This window comes from Nannospalax galili, unplaced genomic scaffold (genome assembly GCF_000622305.1).
Source record: "Nannospalax galili isolate Female #2095 unplaced genomic scaffold, S.galili_v1.0 scaffold452, whole genome shotgun sequence".
NCBI lineage: Eukaryota > Metazoa > Chordata > Mammalia > Rodentia > Spalacidae > Nannospalax > Nannospalax galili.
The window spans coordinates 2,195,492-2,221,002 of record NW_008333659.1 but is presented as its reverse complement, the minus strand read 5'-3'; the positions used below and the strand labels follow the sequence as shown (position 1 = coordinate 2,221,002).

Here is a 25,511-nt window from a genome sequence, read left to right as displayed (position 1 = left end):
GCCAGATTTGGTGCCTTCAATCCTCTGTGAGGTCTCTGTGAGATGGAGGCCAGTCTGGTCTACAAATGAGTTTCAAGTCAGTTGTGGCTACAGGGAGACCCTGTCTCAAAGAAACAAAACCAGCCAACCAACGAAACAAACAACAAAAGTGATGATTCACTTTTTATATTTATTTAGGAAAGTATTTATAAAAATGATAACCTCCAGTGTCATCAATGGTGTCCCAAATGGGCTCTTCTAGTTAAACACTAGCAAAATAATGTTGCCACAAACTTCAACATGAAAGTTTCCAGATAAATGAACTTCTGTGTAGTGTTTCTGTTTGTCTCCTTCAGAAGGGCGATTGCTGTGGGAAGGACAGATGTCCAGGTCTAGTAACATTAAAAGTGAATGTTTTGTATCATTTTCATGACCCAATTTTAAAGCATTGAATGCAATCTCAACCAGACTCCCTGAACAGCATCAGACATGTAAGGGTAGATTCACCAGCAGAGGTAATCTGTGGTTTTTATTAAAAGAGTGGCGGTCATAAAGATTCACGTCCAACCTACTATTGGATGCTTAACTCCAACCTACTATTCAATGTAGCTATTTTCAATTTTCCTTTGAAACCTGAGGACAAGAAAAAAGGGATATGCATGTGTTATTCCACAGACGGATCACGTTTTCATATATACTCCAGTGATCTCTACCTCAGTTGGGTTTGTACTGCCTAGGTCAGCTGTGTTCCACTTTCACGGGAAGCATCACAGTTCTGTGGAGATCTCTATGCCCATTCCTTGATCCTCAGTCAAAATGATAAAACCTTTCACTCGAAGGTTCCTTCGAAGCCTGCTCAAGTGTTTTGACCTGTTTTGTCTCATTGCCTGAGCCCACAAATCCTGAAAGAATGTGGCTCTATAATGGTCTATAATGCTCTCCTCTTAACTACGTTATGCTTAGTTCCCATAAACACTGTCAAATTATTTCTTTTGATTACTACTTTTCCACATCACGAACTTTACAGTGCCTGTATCCTTCCATTTTATTTCATTCTATTATTCTCTGCCTTCTTTCTTCCTAGAACTCATTGTTTTTCTCTTTGTGACATCTCTAGTCATTTTTCAGATTTTGATACAATAATTTTAACTAGACAAAGCCCATCTTAGACAATGTGTTAGCAGTTAACAGCATCACAGTGTGAGTTCAATGGTCTAGTTTGTTTTCACTCTCCTTGTGTGTGGAGTCCACCCAGCAGAACAGCTATCCTTTCTGTGTGCAATGCAAGTTCCTGTGTTTGTGCAGAGTCTGGCTCCTGACTGCTGCTTCATGTGGCTGTAAGCATACATAGGTAGGTAGACTCACTGAGTCAAATACATACTTCTCTTACTTCCTCCCCAGTCAACAGTATTCGACCTTCTGACTACAATAATGCACCATAAGCTGCTCCTGCCATTTTTTCTAAGTTGAATTGCATTCTCTGTTGTGGGTGCCACAGGAGCAGAACATGAAGTAGGGATTTAACTTTATGTGATTAGGAAGGAATAGAAGGTTCTTCAGAAAAAATTAAAGATATTTAAAGGAGGGAGAGAAGTCAAAATAAGGTACAAACTGATCAAGAATGTGGTCTTACTGAAAGTTTGGCCTAGGTCTGATCTTCACTTAGGGTTTGGGGCCAAAAATCATAACACAGAATTTCCCTTAAATATCTTGTTAAAGTTTGACTCTATCATGTACCAGGCAGCTATGTACTATGATCTCTGGAACCATAAGTACTTCTGGGAGAACCTGCTCCTGTGAGCACAGCACCATTCTTCAGATATCAGGGTTAGCTCAGAGCTCTCAGTAGCTCCTGTGCTAAGAGTAGGTGCTTCTTGGAGGAAGCCAAAGTTCTGCTTCGGACTACAGATATCCTAGAAACCCTCTTCTGACTCTTCTGTAGTGTTTAATACTGTTAGAGATGCTTTCCTGTCTTGTTTGCTATTATTCCTGGGTTCTTTGGTTTTGATTTTTCTTCTCTTATCATTCAGTGTCAACACACTCTGAATGGAACACTGTTAAATGTCTAATGCCATCTCATGCTTACATAGTCTTCACCTTTGGATTCTAGTCTCATTTAGTTGAACTTCTCTAACCATGACTATAGCTATCACTTCTGCACATATCTATGAAAGCCTGTTCTAACATGTCATTCTAGATCGATATGGTCTGCCTCGTGTGATCAATGTCCTTTCCAGGCTCCACATCCAAGCCTAACTGTTACAATAGCAGAAGCTGATATCAGAAACTGGTTCACTGAATGTCCAGCCAACATTCTTACCACACGTAATAGGGCTTATCCCTTTATGACTAATGCCTAATTCAAAGGTGTCAGAGGGTAGATACCCAACAAATACTTACTGAGGTATAGATCAGTTCTTTTGACACCCATCAGTCTCCTGAGTCAAGAAGGGCATGTATAAGATGACATAAATATCATTGAAAATTAAGGTAAATATGAAATAAGAAAACTTTAAAAAATATTTGGTAATTTGTTATGGAACTTGTTGTTACAAGCTAATAAAATTGATTTTAAAGTATATGATGATGAAATAAATTATGGGGTGCCAAATTAACATATTAGATTCTGAAATGGTACTTGAAGCATTTTATCGTTTTTACTAAATTTTGAGAAGCTTTTGCTTATTAATATTGTAGTTATACAAATTGTCGAGGAGATGGGATTTAGGAATTCTTCTTGCAAAATAAAGGCATGGAAATGTTCAGAATTTTGAGCCAAGATTTATTCATCTGGATGTTAAATTATCTTTAAAAATTTGATTGTAAAATGTTCTTACTGAATGTAGTTTTCAGTGTAAAATATCATATTTTATATATAGGTATATAAACTTACAGAGTTAAATGTTCTTGAAAAATTAAAAAGTCATTTAAAAAATGATTGACATTTGCTTTTAAAGAACATATGAAAAATAACAATTTGGAAATGACCTAATCTGTCTTATTGCTCATCCAACATTTCCATTACAAAGTACTCTGACTGTTTGTTAGAATGAATGTCAAATTCTGACTAACAAAGTTTTATAAAATCTATTTATATATCTAAATTTATTTGAAAGTATGAAAATTTAGAAAATGAATATATTACTTTATTGCATATAGATCTTTGAAATTATGTTATTTATCACATTGCTCTTGTCTAATCCTGAATATTCATTTCAGATATTCAGGTCTTTTATTTATTCAATGTAATTTTATGGAAAATGACTGTGCTTCTGGTATTAAGAAAATACAAGCAAATAGCTTGAAGGAAGAATATTTTCATATGAATTAACAACTTTTTGTGCTGTGTGCATCACATGTCCCTCCAATTATTTATGCATTTGCTATTTTTACCATGTTTTATATAATCTGAATGTGTGGTATGATATGCATTCTTTAAAAAAGAATATATTCTTACGTACATACATAAGTTTGGCTTAAAGAAAATATGGTATTGAAATAGCTGAAGCTAGATTATTTAGGCTATTCTATTAAAAGACAAAAATAGTTTTTACTTTTCTAAGCCTGGGATTTTTCATCCATTGTTTCCTAAGAGAAGTAAGTACAAATATTTCATATTTATAATTTACATGTATAGTGTAAGTGTCTGTGATGAACAGATTACTGCTTAGACACTTCAATATTAAAATGATTCTTGTTCACTGAATATATTCAAACTCATGACAACATCTTTATGGAATTATCAGAGAGAATAATGGTGATTCTAGAATCTTACTATTTAACTCAATCTTTAAAGATTTTTTAAACCATTATGTAATAAATTCTTTTCAAAAACAATGACACACACTGATTTATTTAGTCAGATTTCATAGTACACTGGTGTAACTCAGGCTAATGTCAAAGTTCCTATTTGTACTAAATGGGTTTAAATACAAACTGTACATGCAGCTCTCAAGTGATAGTCTCTTAATAGATGTCAGATACTCTTTATTGCTACCCTCTTTTATTTCAGTAACATTTTAATTAATTCACACTGATTGAATAAATGTACACTGAGACTTGTTTCCTAATGAGGGCGCATTTAGAGGAAAGGTTCTGCATCATCCTGATATCCTGTGGGTAATTATATTCTAATTATATGGTCAGGGGAAAAGAGTCTATAACTCAGTACTGATATTGTTCGCTGGGTCCAATTAATTACATGCACATAATGAAAGTTCATGATGAGGTTGACTGGCAGTCAGTGTAAATTTTTAACTCAATTGAATTGTACCTAACGTGAATACAGAGCTGGGCCTTAACCTGGTTAGGAAATGCTTTGGCATGAGATCAGTGGATATTCAGAGGGACAAAAGATCAGAACAAATTCTATTATAAACTCTGTCTTCAAGTTTTTTTTAAAGATAACAAAAAGAAAAACTAATCTCTGACTACAGATGTTATCGACATTCTTTCATTACTTACAGTGACTGAACTGTATTCTGGAAAGCAGTAGTACACTGACTAAACCATCTTGAATTTCTGGAGCTGGGTCATGTTTTATAGAGAGGAAGAACGGGGTAACAGGAAGTATTGTTGACACATTTTATGAATATAAAATGTAGATATAACTTATTATGTTATTTTGGGGGATGAAGTTTCTTCTCTATTCTTGCATCATTCTTTCTATCTCTTCCAAATAGACTCAATCAACATAGATGTTTTAGCAAAAAATCTATTTACTATCTGCTTAGTAACAATAGAAATAGTGAAATAGGCACAGTAAAGATAGCTCTGTGTTTATGTGTGTGCATGTTTGGATGCATTTCTGTCTGTGTACAGGTGTACATGGAGCTCCCTTTTAAAGCCAAAATTTTATTAGAATATTTAAACTTACATATTGAGCACTTAAGAATAATAAAAGGCATCAGGAATCTTTAGAAACAGCTAAATCTGTAGAAAAGGTTTTCGAGCCAGGGTCTCTCACTACCTGGTGCTTGCCAGGTGGGCTAGGCTGGCTGATCAGAGAGGCCCAGAGACCCACCTCTCTCTACCTCCCTAGTGCTGGAATTACAAGCATGTGGTACCATGCCAGCTGGTTTTATGTGGCTTCTGCGTGTCAAATTTATGTCCCCATCTTGCATGACAATCACTTTATCAACTGATGTATCTCCCCAGCATAAGTAAGAGCATTTTTGGCATTTAGTTTCTGTTACTGCAAAGTTAAAACTTGGACCTTGATAAGAAATGGTTAGGCAAGAGACTATGGATAAGACTCTAAAATATGTGACTTCTGAAAGGTTTTATTTGGGATATCTGTATTTTAATTACATTTTAATTACATATAACAATGTTCCTATAGAAAAGAAAAAAGTTTATAGTTTTTATAGATCAATATAAGCTTCATTAAAGGGCAACAGTAGTATAAGAATCACTTCTAGCTGTTCATGGTGCTGCCTGTAGATCTCTGTGAGATTGAGACCAGCCTCTTCTATACAGAGAGTGAGTCCCAGGCAAGTTGGGGCAACAGGGAAAGTCTGTCTAAAAGCAACAACAACAACAAAACAAAACCACAATTATTTCCTTGGGTGCTGGAGAGATGGGCTCCGTGATTAAGAGCATTGGCTGCTCTTGTAGAGGACCTGGGTTTGTTTCCCAGTATCCATATGGTGACTATCAATTATCTGTAACTCCAGTTACAAGGGATCCACTGACTTCTTTGGCTTCTGTTGGCATTGCATGCATGCAATGAATTTACATACATGCAGACAAAACACTCAGACACATAAAAAAAATAAGTAAGTAAAAGAATAGGTTCCATTTAGAAACTTGTGTTTTGTGTGTTTGAGTTTAGACATGTGAAGAGCCCACATTATAGAGCATAAACAAAGCATGAAACTGAAGTATGAACATAAATTCCATGAAACACAAACAAGTAGTTTGTAGACCATAGCTATGCCCCCAATGTTTTATTCTCATGGGTGAGCGAAAAATAACTTCCCCCCTCCAGCTAATGCTACTGCCATATCATGAGCAGTAATTTTATTATCTTTAAACTGATTGTCTCTTTATCACTCATTTTCTGTATATTTTATTCTATTATTGCTTATAAAAGAAAACAATTTAAAATAGTTTTAAAGTTTCATTTGACTGCTTTCAGAATACCACTAGAGAAAAAGTCGTGTTGAATTAATCCATATTGACACAGTTCTTAGCTTTCTTTGCAATATATATTTTCTACATATTTTGAATTCTTCATTAACATTTTATTTCCTAATCACTTAAAAAATGGAAATGTATTTACAAAAGTAACTTTATGTGTGTGTGTACGTGTGTGTGTGTGTTTGTGTGCATGTGTGTGTGTGCGTGTTACTGAGAACTGAAATCAGAGCCTTGCATGTTAGAAAAATGCTTTACTACTGAGCTACTTCCTCCACTCCCAAAAAGTAAAAAAAAAAAATTGTCTCATATTTTCTGTTATGTAAATATCGAGAACACTGACCTGCAAATCAATATTTGGTTTCTTACTCTAATTTTTGAGTGGTACTCATTTAATCATGTTAATTTGTAGCTTCTCAAATCTGAAAATGGAGTAGCTTGGTTCAGGAGGAATCTTAAGACTCAAATGTAAAAGCAATTTTCTGAAAAGTATGAACTCCCATATGTAAGTGTAAGGCCTAATTTTGTTAATTTTATTTTAGTCTTGGAAATAACTGGTGACCATTTTTAATGTGAGAACTGTGTTCCATTATATTTTAACTAACTCAAACCTCCAGTAATCTCCATCAAAGATTTTTCTTTGTTCTGTGACAATTTGGATTAAATTGTCAATTTAAAATGATTACATATTAGAAAATATGAAGACAAGAAATATCCCAATACTTAAGAATAATAGGATTTAAAAAATTATTTGATATTAAATTGAACTTAATAAGTGCCTGAAGGCAAATGCATCTTTTAAACTAATTATCTGTTCTGTGTATTGTAGTTAATATTGAAAAGATACTGATTAAATAAAATCAATCACATTGCTCTGTAGTCACACCTCCCATTGATTAAATAAAATACACAGTGTTAATTCTACTTAAAAATGTATTACATTGAGAACTACATACTCAAGTTAATTTTCAAACATTGAAGCATTCATTCTCATACAGAATACTTAAAAATATATACAGGAGAGTGAAGAAGTAATATGATGTCTTAATTTATTTCCCAAAAAGTTACTATTGATTTTTGCAACTTAAGGACATCGTTGTAACTCAGGAAGAAGTGTTTGTGGTCCTGTTAACTTCGTATCCACCTCTTCCTGACAAGTTTCATCGTAAGGCAATTTATGCCGGAGATGTTCGCATCACTCGTTCCATTCTTCAGTGAGTTTCTCTGAGAAACAGTGTTGCCTGAGAAAGTTCTTGGAGCAGGAAGCCTCCTGCCTCATCCGAGACTTCAGTTTTCCTTGATTCTCTTTCTAATCCCTAGTTCCTGCTTTTCTATGTTCAGGAAAGTAAAGACAGATTTCTCCATCCTTTCCTCTTCATTTCAGCACCTCTCCGCCAACCTGACTCACTTTTAGCTTGTAACAGTGGCTGGCTCCTGTCCCTTCTGCTCTGAGGAAGCCCCCAAGCATGGTGTCCATAGACCATCAAATCCAGACACAGGTGGAAGCAAAGTGACAGTGAAGTTTCGATTTCATCCCATGGAGTCTGTTTTTTTTTTTTTTTTTAATAATTCATTTTTTTATGTGTATGAGTGTTTTGCCTGCCTGTATGTAAGTGCAATCCCCCATCAAGGCCAGGAGAGGGTGTCAAATCCCTGAAACTGGGTTACAGGCGGCTGTTAGCTGCCATGTGGGTGCTGGGAATCAAACCTGTGTCCTCCGGAAGAACAGAAGCATTTTTAACCTCTGAGCAATCTCGCCAGCTCCTTGGTTTTTTTGTTGTTGTTGTTGTTTGTTTGTTTGTTTGTTTGCTTGTTTGCTTGTTTGAATGCCTGAAACAATATGTTTATTTTCCAACATGGCATAGCTTTGGCTCTTTTGAGATGAGATTGGAAATATTTTTTCTCAAACCTATATTACTTTCTGGATTCTGTAGATTCTTGCATTCAGATCCTTGTGTGGACAACCATTCGTCAAGCATCAGCCTGGGTGTGGCTCAAAAGGAAAAGTGCAGTACATATGTATGTAGCCTCTGCCTCATCTGAATTAGCATGTTAAACAGTCCCTTGGGCACCATTCATTTTTACAGTTCTCCCTCCAACTCTCTCTGCTTCCCTTCCTCCTCTTTATATCCTTGCCTTTGTAAAGAGAACTCTGAGTCACCATGAAAATAATGTTCACTATTTCTCGCCCAACTATCTATATCCATTCCATTTCTCCAAACCTTCAAGAAGCTACATTGTTTACCGGAATAATATGCACACTTTTATTTCACTGAGGAAATATCTCTATGCACCTTTAGGCTTTAAAGGCTAGAATGAAAAGGAGCAAGCACATACTTATTTTCTCCCAACTGCACACTGATTCATAAACACAATACAGTGAACCTCAGTAAACACCAAACTTACATTCAATAACTGCTATTATTTTTGCATCATGTATTTATATGTGTGTCCGTACATGTGAGGCTCTGTAGATTTATGTATATACATTTATAATCCTATGTAATACATACTGTATATACTTCATGCTCCTATTCATTCACAATATATGTTCCTTATTAGCTTGCACTTTTTGAAGATGTATTGCACATATTGTGATGATTAATGTCTAAATATTTCAGCAGGCATTTTTAATATCAAGCATAAATTTTATACAATGATATTATTACAATCACACCTAAGAAAATTAGCAACTACAATAATCCCATATTATCACTCATTTCCTAGCCCATATTTAAATGTCTATGATTATCCAAAAACATATCCTTTATTTCTGTTATTTGCTTATTTGATTTTGTTTAGGGTTCTAGTTGGGAAATTTCTACTGCATCTGATTGTTTCCTTGAACCATTTATAGGACAATAATCTTTTCATTTCATTTTGCAGTGAGTTGCTCTCCACATATGCATAATGAAAATATGCTTTTCCAAGGCAGAAAACATCTAAGATCTTGCTGTGCAAGATCCTTGAGGCATGTTTTATTTTGGTTTCTTGAGAATTCCAGAGTTCCCTGGTTCATGGCATAAGATAGGATAAAAATTAATAGGAAAATCACTTCATCTGTATTTGAAGGGGAGAAAGTATACATAGATTATGATAAAGGCAGAAAGATTGCATAGATGTTTGGTAATCTTTATTCACATCCAGAGTTTATCCTGGAGCTGGGAATGAGCCTGACAGCTTTGAACTGACCTTTATACAAACTAGCACATTTGCCCACTTCTCATTTGCTCAGCTGTTAGACATTCGAGTTGGACTTAGAAGTCAAGAACACTACTGAAATCTAGAATTCTTGATGTAAGCTCTGCCATGCTTCTTTTAGTCCATCTTCAAAATAACACGTTTGTTCTTAGGGTTCTTCGGCCAGAGACAGATTTAGCCAGTGTTTGTTTTCTAAATTTTATTATTGCTTTGATTAGAAATCTATGCCTGCAATATTTTATATATTTCTATTCATGCTATTGGAATGTCTTCTTAATAGAGGTGTATTTCTAAAACATGCACACAGACACACAGACATACACAGACACACAGACACAGACAGACAGACCACACACCACACACACACACACACACACACACACACACACACACACACACTCATCTGACTTAGAAAGGAATGGTGGTATCTGATGGAATATATACTGCCATGAAGGTGGTATTACTGTATTTAAACTACTCTCAAAATGGTGTTCCTTATTTAATTGTGTATTAATTGTTTAGATTTACTGATATTAATGAATTTTTTAAAATTTATAGAGTATGTCAGATTACAGTGAATAGCATTAACTCTGCCTGCCTACAAAAGATACACTATCTTAAGGAAGAAATGAACATACACTACATGGAAAAATGGAATGCTGGGGTGGGTAACAGGAAAATTGGAAAGCTAAGGATCCGTATATGACAGACAATGGCAGCTGAAGTTGAGTTATTTCACAATGCAAATATGATGCACTAAATCGGTCAGGAGCCTGGGAGGTTGGCAGGGATGGTCACCAGTGTGCTTGGAAGTTTGCATTTAGGTAAATCATTTCACAGTGTGGCACATTCTGCATATGACATTTCTTATTTAGTGAAAAGATACCTGTTTATTTAATATAAGAAAACAAAGTGTTTGAAAAGACAACAATTTCACTTTATTTGTTTCATAGAACTATGAGGATATGATAATATCCAGTGATATTTTTGTTTTCAGCTAGATTTTCAGCTTTAACATGAACTTCTCTTTTTCAGCAGACTCTACCCACTTCTGGAGTTTCAGTTCCTGAGGTATGTAACAATTAACAAAACTTTTCACATTGCAACAGAAGGTCATATGTATTTTATATTGTTATAAAGAACATTTAGAGCTCACTCAAAATAACAGATTAATAAAATTTAAATTATTGTCGCATTATTAATTATATATTTTCCATACTCTTACATTTGGAAATGAAGCCCTTTATATTTTAAATAATGGAATAATCTTCAAATTACATTTGTGATAGAAATTACAAATGTAACTTATATGACACAAAACACAGAGAAAAATAAAAGATATGTTACCAAGAATGTGATCACTCTGAATTTTATGAAATTCCCAGTTTAAAAAGATAAACATGTTGTATGAAATCCCAAACAATTCAGTCCTTTAATGCCACCAGTGTGTATGTAGCATTTGACAATATCATGTTAAGAAACTTTTGCTCACTTAGAAGTACCTATTACTTTAAAAGGAGTACATCAGAGGGCTGGAGACATGGCTCAGTGGTTAAGAGAATTGACTACTCTTGCAGAGGACCTAAGTTCTATTCCCAGCACAAAAATGGGGACTGACAACCATCTACAACTCTAGTTCCAGGGAATCTGACACTTTATGACCTGTAGGCATTGCGTGATATGGGTTCTCTTGCATACACGCATGCAATATACTCATACATATGAAATAAAAAATAAAATATAAAGAGTATGTCACCACCAATCATTCAGCACATAGTGTTGTACACAAAGTCTGCAGAATAACATTGAGTTGCAGAATCAACGTTTTCTACTTTGAAAATAAGTCACAGTCATGCCCCAGCATTTATTTAATTATTGTTGGTGAAATGTTAGTTTTACTGTTGCATAGACTAAGTAAAGCCTTTACATTATTGTTGTGTGACAATATACTATTAAGTTGTTATCATCTCTAAAGAAAACGCCCACATGCTTTTTTTGGCATTAAAATCAAATCATCTGCGTACTTGTAAATGGATTGCTTATAAGACTACCAGATAAAAGTAGAATTTACTTAGAGAATGGCTTCATTATAAAAACTTTACCTGTTCTTTTCTCCCAGCAGAAATGTAGTTTTCTAAGGCCAGACTGACTCCATGAAGTAACACAAAAGTTAAAGAGATACTTGGAGCTATGTTTGAAACATAATGTTTTTAATCTAAAAGAAATAAGAAACATTATTTTTAAAATTTGTTTTCATTCAGTTTTTGTGTATTTAAACACCTCTATATACCCGTCCACATGGGCATCCTCCCTTTGCCCTCCGGCACTGGAACCCACATACTTTGTCATCTGTGTTAAGGCCTACTGTGTCAAGTCTGTGTCCACAGATGTTCCCCAATGCCAGTCCATCCACTGAGATCTTGTTAGCCTATCCAGAATCTCTTGTTTTAGGAAGATCAGCTCTTCCTCACCTAACAGTAACCATTTGCCAATGTTTCTTCAACTAAGATTGGAGTCTGCTGTTCATTTCTCCAGTTCTATGCTGGGTTTTGGTCTGCCTGAGTTTGCATGGGACTTGTGTATGCTGACACCATTGCCATACAATCATATGAGCAGGCCCTTAGGAGCTTGTAGGACTCTCTTTCCATATGGTCATGCACCCCCTCCCTAGTTTTACTATCTTTCTGCCCCTCCTTCCACTATGGTCCCTGAGCCCTAGGTGGGTAAAATTTAATATGGGAATCCCATCCAAGGACCTGCAGACTCTTAATCTCTATGTTTTGGCCATTTGTCTGGCCCTCTGTTGCATGAAGGAGCTTCATTAATGAGAACTGGGCGATTCACTAGTGTTGTCTTCATTATCCTGTTCTATGTTCCGTGTCCCTTAGGCGTAAAGGCTGTATTGTAGATGTGTCACATAGGCCTGGGCAATTCATAGACAATGTCTGTGTGTGACCAGTTGTTGTATTTGGTTATAGTCTCTGACTGGTGCAAAATAAGCTTCTTTGATGAATGGTGACTACAATATTTGTCTGTAAATAAAGGATACATATTTTGCACATAGCAAGAAACTACATTAGTCTAGGGATGTGACAGTCTTGGGGTTTTCTCTAAGATCTATGATCTCTCAGCCATGTGTATTTTGTTATGCTTATGGTACCACACTTCATTTTCTCCCACTGAGTGGGCTTTTAGTCCAGTTAGCTAGCTGTTGATTGCCCCCAAGATAAAAGCGCCACTACTGTACCAATGTTGTATGCTGTTCAGGTCATTGATGTGGTTATTTGTTCTTGAAACTGGTTCTGGACCATCAATTGATGTTTCCCTTGGCACCTACATAGTGCTCTCCAAATCTATGAGAGCTAACCCTCAGGGGAAGGGGTTTCATATCAGTTCTATTGCTCCAAATCCTGAAACACATGATTTTTATGTGAGTTGATATCATTATTATCATACTTACTATTAAGTAGAGAGTTTAGATTATATGTTAATGTGACAGAAATATTACAAAGTTTATTATTTATTTTTTTAATTGTTAGGGAATTAATTTTATATCTTTAAGTTCATGACTTTATTATTGTCTCTATTATAAATCTATTAAATAAATGCAGGAAATACATTTTAAAATTAAAGTTCTCTACTTTGTTTATCTCCAAATATACCATATTTATTCCACTGCATGTTATGATTCATATGGACTGACTGAATGAACAGGCCTAAGTATCTGTTTTATAGTATGCTTTCCTCATTATTAGAAAACATAATTTTTCTCATATAAATTGTTTAAAAAGTCTTCCCATATCACATTTTATTTTTGTGGTAAGATACATTGTTCTATATTAATATTATCTTTCCACTATCCCTTAAAATATTTTTGTAAGTTTTAAAAACTGTACTGTCCTTAACCCCAGGAATGGATATATGCATGAATGAGTACACACCTACACACTCTGTCTTGACCCCCATGTTATACCATAAAGAACCTTTACTCATAGTTTAACTGAAAATGCACTTACAATATTAATGGGAGAACATATAGAGAAACACATCCATGCAGTGCACATTTATTTGTTGAACTGTGGATGACAGGTCACACTTTTAGCATAGGACTAAAGGCTTTCTATGAAACAGTTTTTAATTGGCAGTGATACACAGCCTTTCTTGAATACAGCACAGTGTGGTCACATCATAATTTCAATTGTTTTATAGTATAAAAAATTCAAGAGCATCTGTGGAATCGTTTATTTCTAAAAATATTCTTTACGATTCATTCCAAAGCATAATTGTGTGTACACTTAGCTGGAATACCCCCCATATACATAGCTTGTGTTATGTCTTTCCAAAGCATAGAAGTTATTATTCATGGCAACAAAACTGTGATTTTTTTACACATTGAATTCGATAGTGTAATAATTAAGTTCTAAGTTTCCTTAAGAAGATAACAAGGTAGTACTTGGAATTGGCATGTGCACTGAGGGCTCTAAGAAAGTCACTGTGTTGAACTTCCAACTTAACAGACACAATTAGTTGAGCGAATAAGAGAGCTGCCTCCCATCTTTGAAGCTTTGGGTTACTGTAGCCAGCAGGCAGTTTTGTGTTACTGTAGCCAGCAGGCAGTTTTGGGTTACTGTAACCAGCAGGCAGCGTGTATACAACATGATGTAAGTAAAATTATGAAGTGTGATTTCAAATTATATGTGTGTGTGTGAGAGAGAGAGAGACAGAGACAGAGCAAGACAGAGAGAGAATGTTATTATAATTGTGCAGTCATGTTAATGATTACTTAGAGACACTTTCATTTCTCAATTTCATTATTTGATTATTAGCAGAAATGTTGTGTTGTCTATGAAGTTACCTAATGGACATTATCAACATTGTCTGGCACGTATAAACCCAAGAAAGGTGGACAACATCACCAACCTGCCTTCAAGTTCAGGGGACCAGTAATACCTTGATCCACTTTAAGCTAGGTTGCAGGTTTTCCTAATTTATGGCATTTTGTCCCCTAAAGGACATAGCCAATGTCATGGCACCAATTATTCAAAGTCAAGAGGAATCAGTAAGCAAAGGACCGACAGTCCATCTTTACAGCAGCATTCACTACAGCACACAGCCCTGGCAACACATGGGTTTTCCATGGTAAATAACTTGCCTAAGCTTACACAATAATAAAGAAGAAAACCTGAATTTAACCTCTAAACCCATAAAGTTGCACTTTTTCTTTTTATACTGACTGATTGGTTGGTTGGTTGGTTGGCTGGCTGATTGAGTTTTGAAAACTGGTCTCCCTGTAACCCCAGCTGGCCTGGAACTTGCTATGTAGACTAGCAAGTTGGTATCGATCTCACAGAGATCTGCCTGCCTCTGCCTTCAGAGTGCTGGGATTATAAGAGTGTTGTCACCACCATGCCTGGCAACCAAAGTTATTTTGTTTTAAGTAAGTCCCTTTTAAAATTAAGAAATGGAAGTCATTAAACATTACAGCATTTAGTTTTATTTTTCGTGTGTTTAACACTTAATCTTTAATCAAGACTACTAGTCAATAACACAGTTTACTAGAGATTCCCAGGATTCTTATTAGATTTTAGTCTTGCCTTTTTGAAATAAATTTGTGTGATAAAATATTCAAATTCCACAGTGGGTCCATTCCAATGAAATATTATAGCTTTGGAACTGTTAGATTTGTGTCTCTGAGCTCTTAAATATGTGAGTACCGATGACTATGGAAAGGACCCCTAAAATCCTGTGAACATGCACCTATACCACAGGTATTAATATTATAAGATTTGTGGAAGATTTTTGTGGCCTCTCTCCAGTCTCAGAAAGGGTAATGATCCCATTCAGCCCTCCTGCCTAGTGGCAGAGAAGACAAGTTCCAGGACGTAGGCGATGGCTGCCGCTAGCCGCAGAGCATTCTTGGAACCCAGGTATTCTGTCCGGGTTCTGTGAGGCTGCCTGTCTGTCATGCTGAGTTTGGACAAAAAGGAGAAAATCCGAGCTAGAGGTAATCATCACTTGCTGCTCATAGTTGTCGAGTGATCGATAGCAGCAGGCTTAAGTATTGTCCTAAACAACTCCTTTGAGAGAGCAGTTTTCACCAATGTACAAATACTCTACCTCTGAGAATCAGCGTGATACAGAAAAGGCTTGTTTTTAGAGCACATATTTAAAGTGAGGTCTTTTTATTTCATTTATTTCATCATTCTGTTTGCTGTGAATGGTTCCCGGATTTTTTGCTCTGTTTATTATGATGATTATTCTTTTGGAATTCTAACACAATATATTCCCCTGTTAAGATCTGTTGTGTGACTGGTACAGCCTGAGGATCACAAAACACTGAATTTTGTGTTTTAAATGTCTGCATACCAAACACAAATGGTTGATATTTTAAAATGCTCAAATATCAATAACTGTATTTTCTGTTTTGTAGTTATATGTTCCATATTTTGTCATGATTCTTTAAAGTAGTTCTTTACAAAGTTTGAAATACTTCTATTGATTAAAGCAATCATTTTCCCACTCTTTTTTATCGAGGATAATTTATCTGGCAGAAGGAAATTTGTCTTAATTTGTGGTTTAGAGCCCTAAAAGCTTAAAAATGAAACTGAAGGTTAAATGGCCAATCTGGCCCACCATTATTCACAAAGCAATGTTTTCCTGAATGGTGGTGCAAAAGAGCTGGGAGTCTCTTCCTGAAACTTTTTATAGTTTTAACATTCAGAGTTAACTTTCTTAAATATCGTAACAGAGCTTTGCCAGAGAGAATTAATGTACCCTCAGATAGGTTAGTGAAATACTCTCTGTAACAGTTTGCAACAATGCAATGGTTTCTCCTTCCTGTTTTAGTTACATTTCAGTTGCTATGATAAGACACTGGCCAAAACCACTTGGGGAGGAAAGGCTTTATTTGCCTTCAGCTTATAGCCCATCATCAAGTGAACCCAGGACAGGAGCTCAAAGTCTGAGCTTGAAGCAGAAACCATAGAGGAGCACTGCTTACTGGCTTGCTTCCCTCTGACTTGTTCAGCTACCTTAGTTACATAGGCCACGTCTACCTACCCAAGGATGGCACTATACAATGAACTGAACTCTTCTACATCAGTCAGCAATCAAGTAAATACCCCAAGACAGGAGCAGAGTAGCTCTCTGACAGCTACCCAGAGATCTAATGTCAAGACCAAGTCCCAAAAATATCCAAGGCATTTTTTTTTTAAATCAGAGTGCAGAATAACTGCAGAATCCCTGAATTGTGGTGGTTGTTATCAAGGAACAAGAAGAGGCCAGTATAGCTGGAGTATAGCACAAAGGGATGTGTGTGCCAGTTTTATATAGAATTAACTATAAGAAATCAAAGATGGAAGGATAGTGGTCCACTAAGTGATAGTTGCAGTAATCTAGACAAAAATTAAGGATTAAAATATTTGCTTAAACAATGAAGGTGCTGAGTAGTTAACCAAGTATTTCTGAGTGTTTTAGACCCTCATATGGAGAGACAGAAGGGGCATCTGTATGTGGAAGCAAGTTTCAAGGATGAGATGAGTTGAAATTTTGCATTTACACATCTTAATAAAATTGAATTTGGAAAACCTGAGGTGGAATCACGTACCTTTGAAGGAAGTGTAGGTTGTCAAGATGTGAAGGCCATGGAAAGGGTCACCTCTTGTAAATCACAAAGTGGGAAAATAAATAAGCAAGAGACTGAAGGGGTGCATAGTGAATGAGGAAAAGGGCTGGGAGAAACAGAGGTGTTCTGAACTCAAAGAGCGGCAAGCGTTCAAGAAACAGGAAGATACTCATTCTGTCACATGCTGCTGGTTCAGCTGAAGATAATTCATTGTACCAAAGGGAAAGTTACTGATGGTTTGAATAAAAGCTGAATAGTGGTGATAAACATTGAATAGTTTACAGAGAGTATGAGGAGAAAAAATACAGACAGAAGTAGGCAACTCCGACAACATATACATTTACATACATACATATATGTATTGATACACACATACATAAATTTATTTTATTATGGAAACAAATAAATTAGCAGGGGCAGAAACTGAGTTTTTTTTACTACGTACTATGTCTAATGTAAATAGTTGCTTCAAAATTTATCATTCAGTTAGAAATAACTTTCAATTCTGCATATATTTACAAGCATTATTTTTGTACTCATCAAAAGCTTTAAATTTGAACCCTAGTAGTTATCCTATTGCTTATTAATCAGCTATAATTGTTATTACTTTTGATGAAGATTGTGTGTCTGGAATAACTACTATTATTCTTTCACATTGTTTCTTTAATTTATACGTTTTGATCACACAAATACTATTATGTATTGAACTTGTTGAAAACTTTAGCTTTTATATTTTCAGCACATATTCCAAATTAACAGATTGTGAGTGCATAATCATGAAGTTTTTTTATTAATTCCCCTACTAGCAAATAATTTCCATATCCTAGTCTCAATTTTTATTTAATATGAATTTTATGCTAGATTCTTTTTTTTTTTCCCTCAGGAAAAGCAAGCAACAGTAAGAAAGGAAAAAGGCAGCTCCCAGCAGCCCAACAAAGGGACCGACAGAAACAAAATGCAAAGGGCCAACTCTGTTACTGTGGATGGACAAGGTTTGCAGGTAGGGTTTTTAAAATCCAAATTATAGTGGGTTTAATACTTACTACTTTTATACTCTGTAAAGAGCATATGTTCAGTTATCAATACATTCTTTTAATGTTTTTATAATTGAGTATATTTCTTTAGAGAAATTATTATGAATTTATCAAAATGTCAGTCTTATAATTGATTGACAGTCACATTAATCATTTATACTGTTATCTCCATTGAAACTAAAATTGGCAAAAAGTCTTCTTTGAGTCTGAAAGTTTCACAGGTTATTACTAATGCAAACATTAATTATAGATGTATTATTTCTACCTATTATTTATCTCCATCTTTTTATAATTATATATAGACATACATATACATAGAAACACATGTACACGCCGTATGGGTCTGATTTTTGAAGAGTCATTTGGATTGCCAAGTTGTGCCTTTTGGAATGAAAAAAAACCACACTTTTTGTGAATAATTTTCTTTGACATTAAATAATAAAAATGAATTTACCATGCTGTCAATATAGTTCAGAGATTTAAGTAAGATCCAAATACCATACACGTTTCTAGTTTAGTGGCTAAAATTCTTTTTAAGAAACTATAAATTATCACTATGATCTCTGACATCATAAAACATTTCTGTCCCTCTTTATTATATGACAGTCTATTGAATAAATGTGTCGAAGTCATTTGCTGATATTGCTAGTTCCCATATGAACACAATTAACAAAATTGTCTTCGTCATTAGAATTGTGGTATTCAATGTTCAGTTTTTGCACCTGTATTTTCCTTTCAATTGTCTCTTCTTCTCCTATGAATATGCTTAAATTTTCAGGTTTCCCAGAAAAACTTAGTACCACTTGCCACATAAATTACTATTTTACACATTTCCATACAGCACCTGTGGTTTTAATACATACTAAGTTAATCAGTTTTAATTCATGTTTTACCTTCTATAATTTATATTTTTATCTCTGATACTATGTACTGCACATTTCATATTCTGTACTAAGGCAGCACATTTAATAGTGCACAGCACATACCTACTGATTGCTTCTTATTGTATTGAAAAATTCACTAAAATTTTAATAATTGCTTACATATTGATAATGAGGTGACCTCTTATAATTGAATAAGACAGATTCAAAATAGAAAAAAACTTGCATGAATTATTGACGTATATGCTAAAGGAATTTTGAAATACTAAATTATTATATTCATGAGTATACAATTCAATTATGAAAGACACTGACGATGTAATTTTTTTAATTATTTATTTGATAACCGCATACTTAGAAGAAGCATTTCATTACAACAGCATTGACATACTCAATAACAGTTTGCAGAGCAAAGATGTATCTCTTTCAAAATTGGCTGTAAATTTTTAGGTTGAATTATAACATTTATACAATATTGTACTCAGTATAAACCCTATAAGATATAATATTAAATGAGGTTTTAACCTTTTAAAAAATCTCCATTTCATTATAAAATACACAGTTTCATACAGAGAAATTCTTTTTTTTTCATCTTTTTGAGACAGGGTCTCCTTGTAGCCCCAGCTGTCCTGGAACTCACTATGTAGACCAGGCTGGCCTCATCTGTTTCAAAATTGGCTGTACATTTCTAGGTTTACAGATGAATTATTACGCTTATATAATCTTTTACTCATTATAAACTCTATAAGACATAAAATTAAATGAGGTTCCAACGTTTAAAAAAGATCTCCACTTCGTTGTCAAAACACACAGTTTCATACAGAAAAATTCATTCCAGGGCTCTTGACATTGAGACGTTTTCCCATGCATTTCTAATCTCTATATACATGACCATCACTGGTCACAGTCACCCACCTTCTGAGCTCCTCGGCATCTGATTTTTGAAGATCATTTCCATATATTGAGAATCCAACACATGTTTCATCTCAGATTTGAAATCCACTCCTGATTTTGCCAGCAAAAAATTTTATATGTGATTCAATAAACCTTTAGTGAGAATAATCAACATGCTATTTTAATATGACAGTAATAAATACTGATTAGTTTATTAGTTACTCTGAGTTACTACCTAAAAGCCCAATTTGGTAATCCAAGTGTATTTAATGCATGCTTGTGTAAATATTTCTCATATGAAAGGGAAGCATGGGTCATGTATTAACGTCTAATATTAATGTTTAGCCCTAGGATACTATTATGCATTTATCAACTTGCATAGTTCTGTCAATTAACATCAGCTCAGTGTCATTATTATTATTATTGCCATTTAAGTGCCAGTTCTTATATTGATTCTTAGAATTGTCTTAACTTCCTCACATCCACACCATTAGTCAGTCAGTGGCAGAACCAAGATCTGATTGAGGACCCTCTGGGTTACATTTTATGTGTTTTATTCCTGATATTTCTTATCTCTTTACTTAAAATTCAAACATGTATGTAACTGCTGAATTCCTGAATATTGTGTTGTTTCTTGCATTTTATATTGTTTCGGGCTCTGAGGGGGAAAAAACGATTTATTCATTAGAAATATAACTTCTGTTGTCTCTGTTTCTTAAGCTTACATAATCATATCTGAATTTTCCCATATTTTAAAACTGAACTTGAATGGAGCATCTAGAGTATTATAAAATTTATGTTTTCATTTTTATTCAAGAAGAATCTGAAATATTTGACCTTATAGTGGATAGTCAAATTAAAAATCATAGATTATTAACATTTTTTGGATGTGTGGTTTTCTCTAAGCAAAGAATCATTTTTTACAACATTGTTGGCAAATTAAATTGACAGCTCATATTATCAGGGGAAAATGTGGCCATCGCCACAGGGAAAACAGTAATAAATAAATAAAATTGTGATTGTCACAGTTTTTTGAATTCTATTCCTTTGTGTATTATCTTGTACATAACTAAGTTTCATCTTAGATGTGGGTACTCACATAGTTTTGAAGAAAACGTAAAGAACAAAATAAATTCCTTGACAACAACTTCATGTAAAATTGAAAAAAATGTATGTTATTGTTGGTTATCAATTTTGAAATGGTAAAACAGTTGTTATAATCAGGTAAAGCAAAAGTATTTACTAGAAAATCAATTTGACCTCAGCTTTTAAAAATATATGTCATGAGAAAGCATTGAGCTGCAGCCCAGTTTGCATATAACTCAGTGACAGAAAAGATCTACAGTGTTTAAAGAAGACTATTAATCATAGTTAAGCACATTCATCTTACTGCTTTCCAGATAACCAGTATAATGATCAGGATTATTATTTCTAATTAGAGGAAGTAATAGATCATGCATAACCCTAGGATGAGTCTCATTAATTAATCCAAGTCCTAGGGGACTTCAAGTAGCAGTGGCTAAGCACTCTGTCTTTGTCATCACTCACACCATACGTTTACATTTCATACATAGGATGAAACGTAATGGGAACTATAATTTTTAATGTCCAAGAGATTATCTGATGATTTAATGTTCAAGATATTGCTGATGACTATCTTATGTATAAATAAATAAAGAAAAAAAACAAAATTTATTTAAACTGTATTACACTGTATTTACTTTGATCCTGAGTGTTATTTGAAATTTCTGAAAAGAATCATTGGAGAATGAAAGTATCCACTTTGTAATACTTTAAATCAAAGGAAAAGGTTACTTTGATACTTACCATCTAAAACAGAACTAGTGTGTTCTTCCACACAATAGGTTTCATTTGTCTTTCATAAACACTTACTTTATAAACAAAACATACTTATTTGTATGATGAATAGCTGCTTAGCATGTATCTAAGCCAATTCCTTTCTTTGGTTAATGTGTGTCTTTCCTCTGCTTAATTAATGCTCTCCATCGTATTGATTCTTTCTTAATCAGCTCACCATCCTTATTCTTTCCCCCTGTTTCTATGTAGAGTTTATTAGTCTACAGTTAAAGAACTACAATAACTTTTCAACTGAGTTTATCCACACAAACATTGTGTTTCAGTAATAAATAATATGAGATTTGGACTCATCTATATTTAAGTAAGATGGCTAAGAAGGTAATATATGAGTAAATAATTAAAATTGCTTAGCTGGCTGGCCATTCGAATTTTGGGTAACGAGCAACTCTAAGTAAGTGCCCATCAAACTTTAGGAACAAGAACTGCATGGTTGGAGTAGGACAGCCAACACAGAAAATAGTAGAGGGCACTTCAGAGAAGTAGCAAGTACTGCATGTTCTCAGTCTGGAAAGCTGGCATAAGAACTTTGACACGATGTGAATGCGATGAGGCGATAGTGAGGGGAGGGTAAGGAACAATGTGGTTTGAATTGCAGTCTCATTCTTGGTACATTTCATTTGTTGGATATTCAGTTGAACAGCACATAACTACTATAATCATTTAGGGATTATAGGATGGAGCTTTTCACCACAGATCTTTGTAGGTTCAGAATCAGAATGATCAAGTGAGGACTGAATGGAGAGTTTGTGTGAAACTGGAGTCTGAGACATCACCAAAGTGGTTGGTACCAACTGACTAAAAAGACCAAGGTGACTTTGACTAAGATGATAAAGAGTTTGAGTGAATATGGTTTGATGAAAAAAGTTTCTATTAGACGGACAAAAAGACACCAGGTAGTCAGACTGACATGTAAATCATAATTCAGGGGAAAGAAAGGTTATGATTTTGGAGTAAAACACATATTGATGGTAATTAAAGTGATCAAACAAGATGAAATCATTAAAGTCAATAGTCTATGTAAGGAGATGTTGACCTAGATACATGAGCTTGATTCCAGAGTCAGGCTCTTTAAATTTACTGTATTGAACTATCCCTGTGAATGAATAAATAATATTTTTAAAATGGTGAACTCTCTTTAGCATAGAAGAGTTCATTATGAGCAGTCTCTTTCCATTCATATTTCTTCCCTCTGTGGAGAAGACATAGGGTGCTGCAGAGATGCTTCAAGTACAGAGGTGGCATGATGGGAGACTGATGGCAGGTTCAAAGCTGGACACTGGGGGATCGAACTCAGGATCCCAGGCTTATAGAGCAAGTGCTTTATTGCCTAAGCCATCTCCCTAGCTCACAAATGAGGATTTTGAGCAAAGTAACAAATTTGACTTCAAACATGTATTTTTCTTCTTTCCTAACTCCTTCAGTTTATCACTATGTGAGGCTATCTACACAATTCATACTTGGTTCAGTATTTGAAATACTTCTGTTTATAAATTGTTCCACTTTATGATGCTCTCAAATGCTCTGGAAATACGTACCTCCAAGAGTGAGTACCTGTAAACTGAAAGAATTTTTTTTAGCATTTTATTGTTTTTATTTTCTGTGTTTGAATATAATGCTTGTATGTAGGTAGGTGCATCCGTTTCATACAGTGCTCACAGAGGTCAGAAGAGGGTTTCGAATTTCCCTGGAACTAGTGTTACAGATGGCTCTTAACCACTGAACCGTCTCTCCAGCCCCTTAAACTGAGAGAATTTTTGATAATTTCCTGTTTTTTTCTTTTGCCTGTCATTCCACCAAAATTTATGACAAAACATAACCAATATTTCAGCATGCCAAATACATTCGTTTTCAGAACAATAGACTTTCATACCTCACTCAAAATTTTTTGTATGTGATTTTTTAAGCCATTGTGTTAAAATTCCAATGTATTTCAGCAAGGACATGTTCACACTTACATACAAGGCAGAATTCATAAACTTGAATATAACACTGACCCATGCCTGTAGTGTAGTCTTGAGAGCCCTCTCATTTATCAATTGTCTTAATAATGTGCTTTAAAGAAAAGAAACTAGCCCAGGGCTGAGAAGGAAGCTCAGATGGCAGCGTACTTGCCTAGCATTCAGAAAGCCCTGTGTTTGATATCCATCACTGCATAAACTGGGGCTGGTGATACACACCTATAATCCAGACACTCAGGGAATGGAGGCAGGAAGATCAGAAGTTTGTTCGTTGTTGTCTAAATAGTGAGTTTGAGAACAGCCTAGGATATGTGAGAACTTGTCTCAAAATAAATAAATGAATAATATTATAAACTAAAGCAGAAGTACATTAACTTTCTGTGTTTGATGAGCAAATTAAATCTATGCAAGAGAATGTTTCCTGTGGGTAAGCAATACAAAAATACAATGATAAAGCATAATTTTGGCCATGGATTTTCAGATGGTTCAGGGAAAAAGCCCTTTTTATAGTCTTTGCCACATTTTTGGCAAATGAGATTATTTCAAAAATTTTAAATCTCTTTAAAAAAGTTTAAAGATGTAATTGTAACATATGTCCACAGTTATACTGGTATTAAATTTTTATTTTTTTCCTGAAGAAATGGGTATATTACTAAATTTAGTAAATGAAGATGTGGCTCTGTGTTTCTGATTCTATCTGTATCCAGTTCTCAGTCCCCATGGGACTCATCTTTTATTCATTTCAGTTACATTTAGGCTGTGCAGTCTGTAAGAGGAAAACAACCAAAATAAGAATAAAGACAAAAAGTAATGCCATAGCAGCCTTCAGTGCTCTGTCTTACTTACATGGAGTGCAGAGCTAGCATATTGGGCAGCTCCACATTTTGTGTCATGAATAGTGCTTAATATGTAACATCTTCAAAGTCACCTTAAGCTCAAAGGCAGTTGCTGTTTCTTCCAAAATCCAAATTCCATCCTCAGTCAGGAAGGAGAAAGGGCCTCTTCTTTCTTTTATGGAGAATACATTGCAACAGCTTTATTATTTGATACTTGTACTGCAATAACAAAATGCAGGCAATTGTTGTGGCTTAAACATGATCCATCTATGTCTCACAGATCTGGAGGCAGCATCCCCAGCATCATGGCACAGGCACAGGCAAGCAGGTTGACTAGGAGGACCCCTTCTTGATTTTTGAGGCAGCAAGCAGCTAGCTCATCATGTGCTCACATGTCCTTTCTGTGTGCTGAGAAGTGAGGGCAAATAAATCAATCACAGCAACTTCCAATGTATTTCACCAGCAAGGACATATGTACACTTTTCTACTTTTTGTTATTTATACTCTTACCTGACAAGACACATCAGCCAGATTTCTTAAAAAGCTCAAATATGTTATATAAGCAGCAGAAGCCACTGAAATGTAGCTATCATGAGGGAGATTACTCAACTCTATGCTTACATGCTTTTACTTGGGGCAAAATATTTTAACTTGTCAAACCTGACAATGACTAGACGAGACTTCAGGTCTTTGGCTCGCAGATGTAAGAATTCTGTCTTTGCCTAGTATTCAAATTTACTCAGCTAACTAGGTCTTCTTTTTATAGAAGCAAAGGTTAGCACAATTTCAATTTTTTTTTGTCTGTGAGCATAAGAAAATAAGCCAGATTTTCCTGAAACAACATTTCTATTCTAACACCATTATATATGTTCCTTTAACACCAGAGTCTCAGAGGTGTTGATGCTTAATCCCTGTCACTGCTTCAGTATAGAGTCCAACTGGTTTAACTGGGTTAATTGGGCTAAGTACCTGCTTTTATCTTTATCAAAGTGGCACAGATGCACATTAATGATTAGCCACACAAATTATCTTTATATTTTCTTATTTTATAAACAACACTGATATATGAAGGAAAGAGTGCCAACTGA

The 25,511-nt window shown here is 34.8% G+C and overlaps 1 protein-coding gene across 6 annotated transcripts in view; it reads left to right on the top strand.

Moving 5' to 3' along the window:
- The window catches only part of Dgkb (diacylglycerol kinase beta), a 772,948-nt gene that overhangs the window by 266,636 nt on the left and 480,801 nt on the right, over positions 1–25,511 (top strand). For 4 of the 6 annotated variants that reach the window (XM_008828356.3, XM_017796961.2, XM_008828359.3 and 1 more), the window contains 2 exons: positions 10,354–10,389; positions 17,826–17,942. In XM_008828356.3, coding sequence (XP_008826578.1) covers positions 10,354–10,389; positions 17,826–17,942 — 153 coding nt within the window. The remainder of the gene's footprint in view (positions 1–10,353; positions 10,390–17,825; positions 17,943–25,511) is intronic. The other 2 variants (XM_008828358.3, XM_008828360.3) reach the window with 1 other exon arrangement.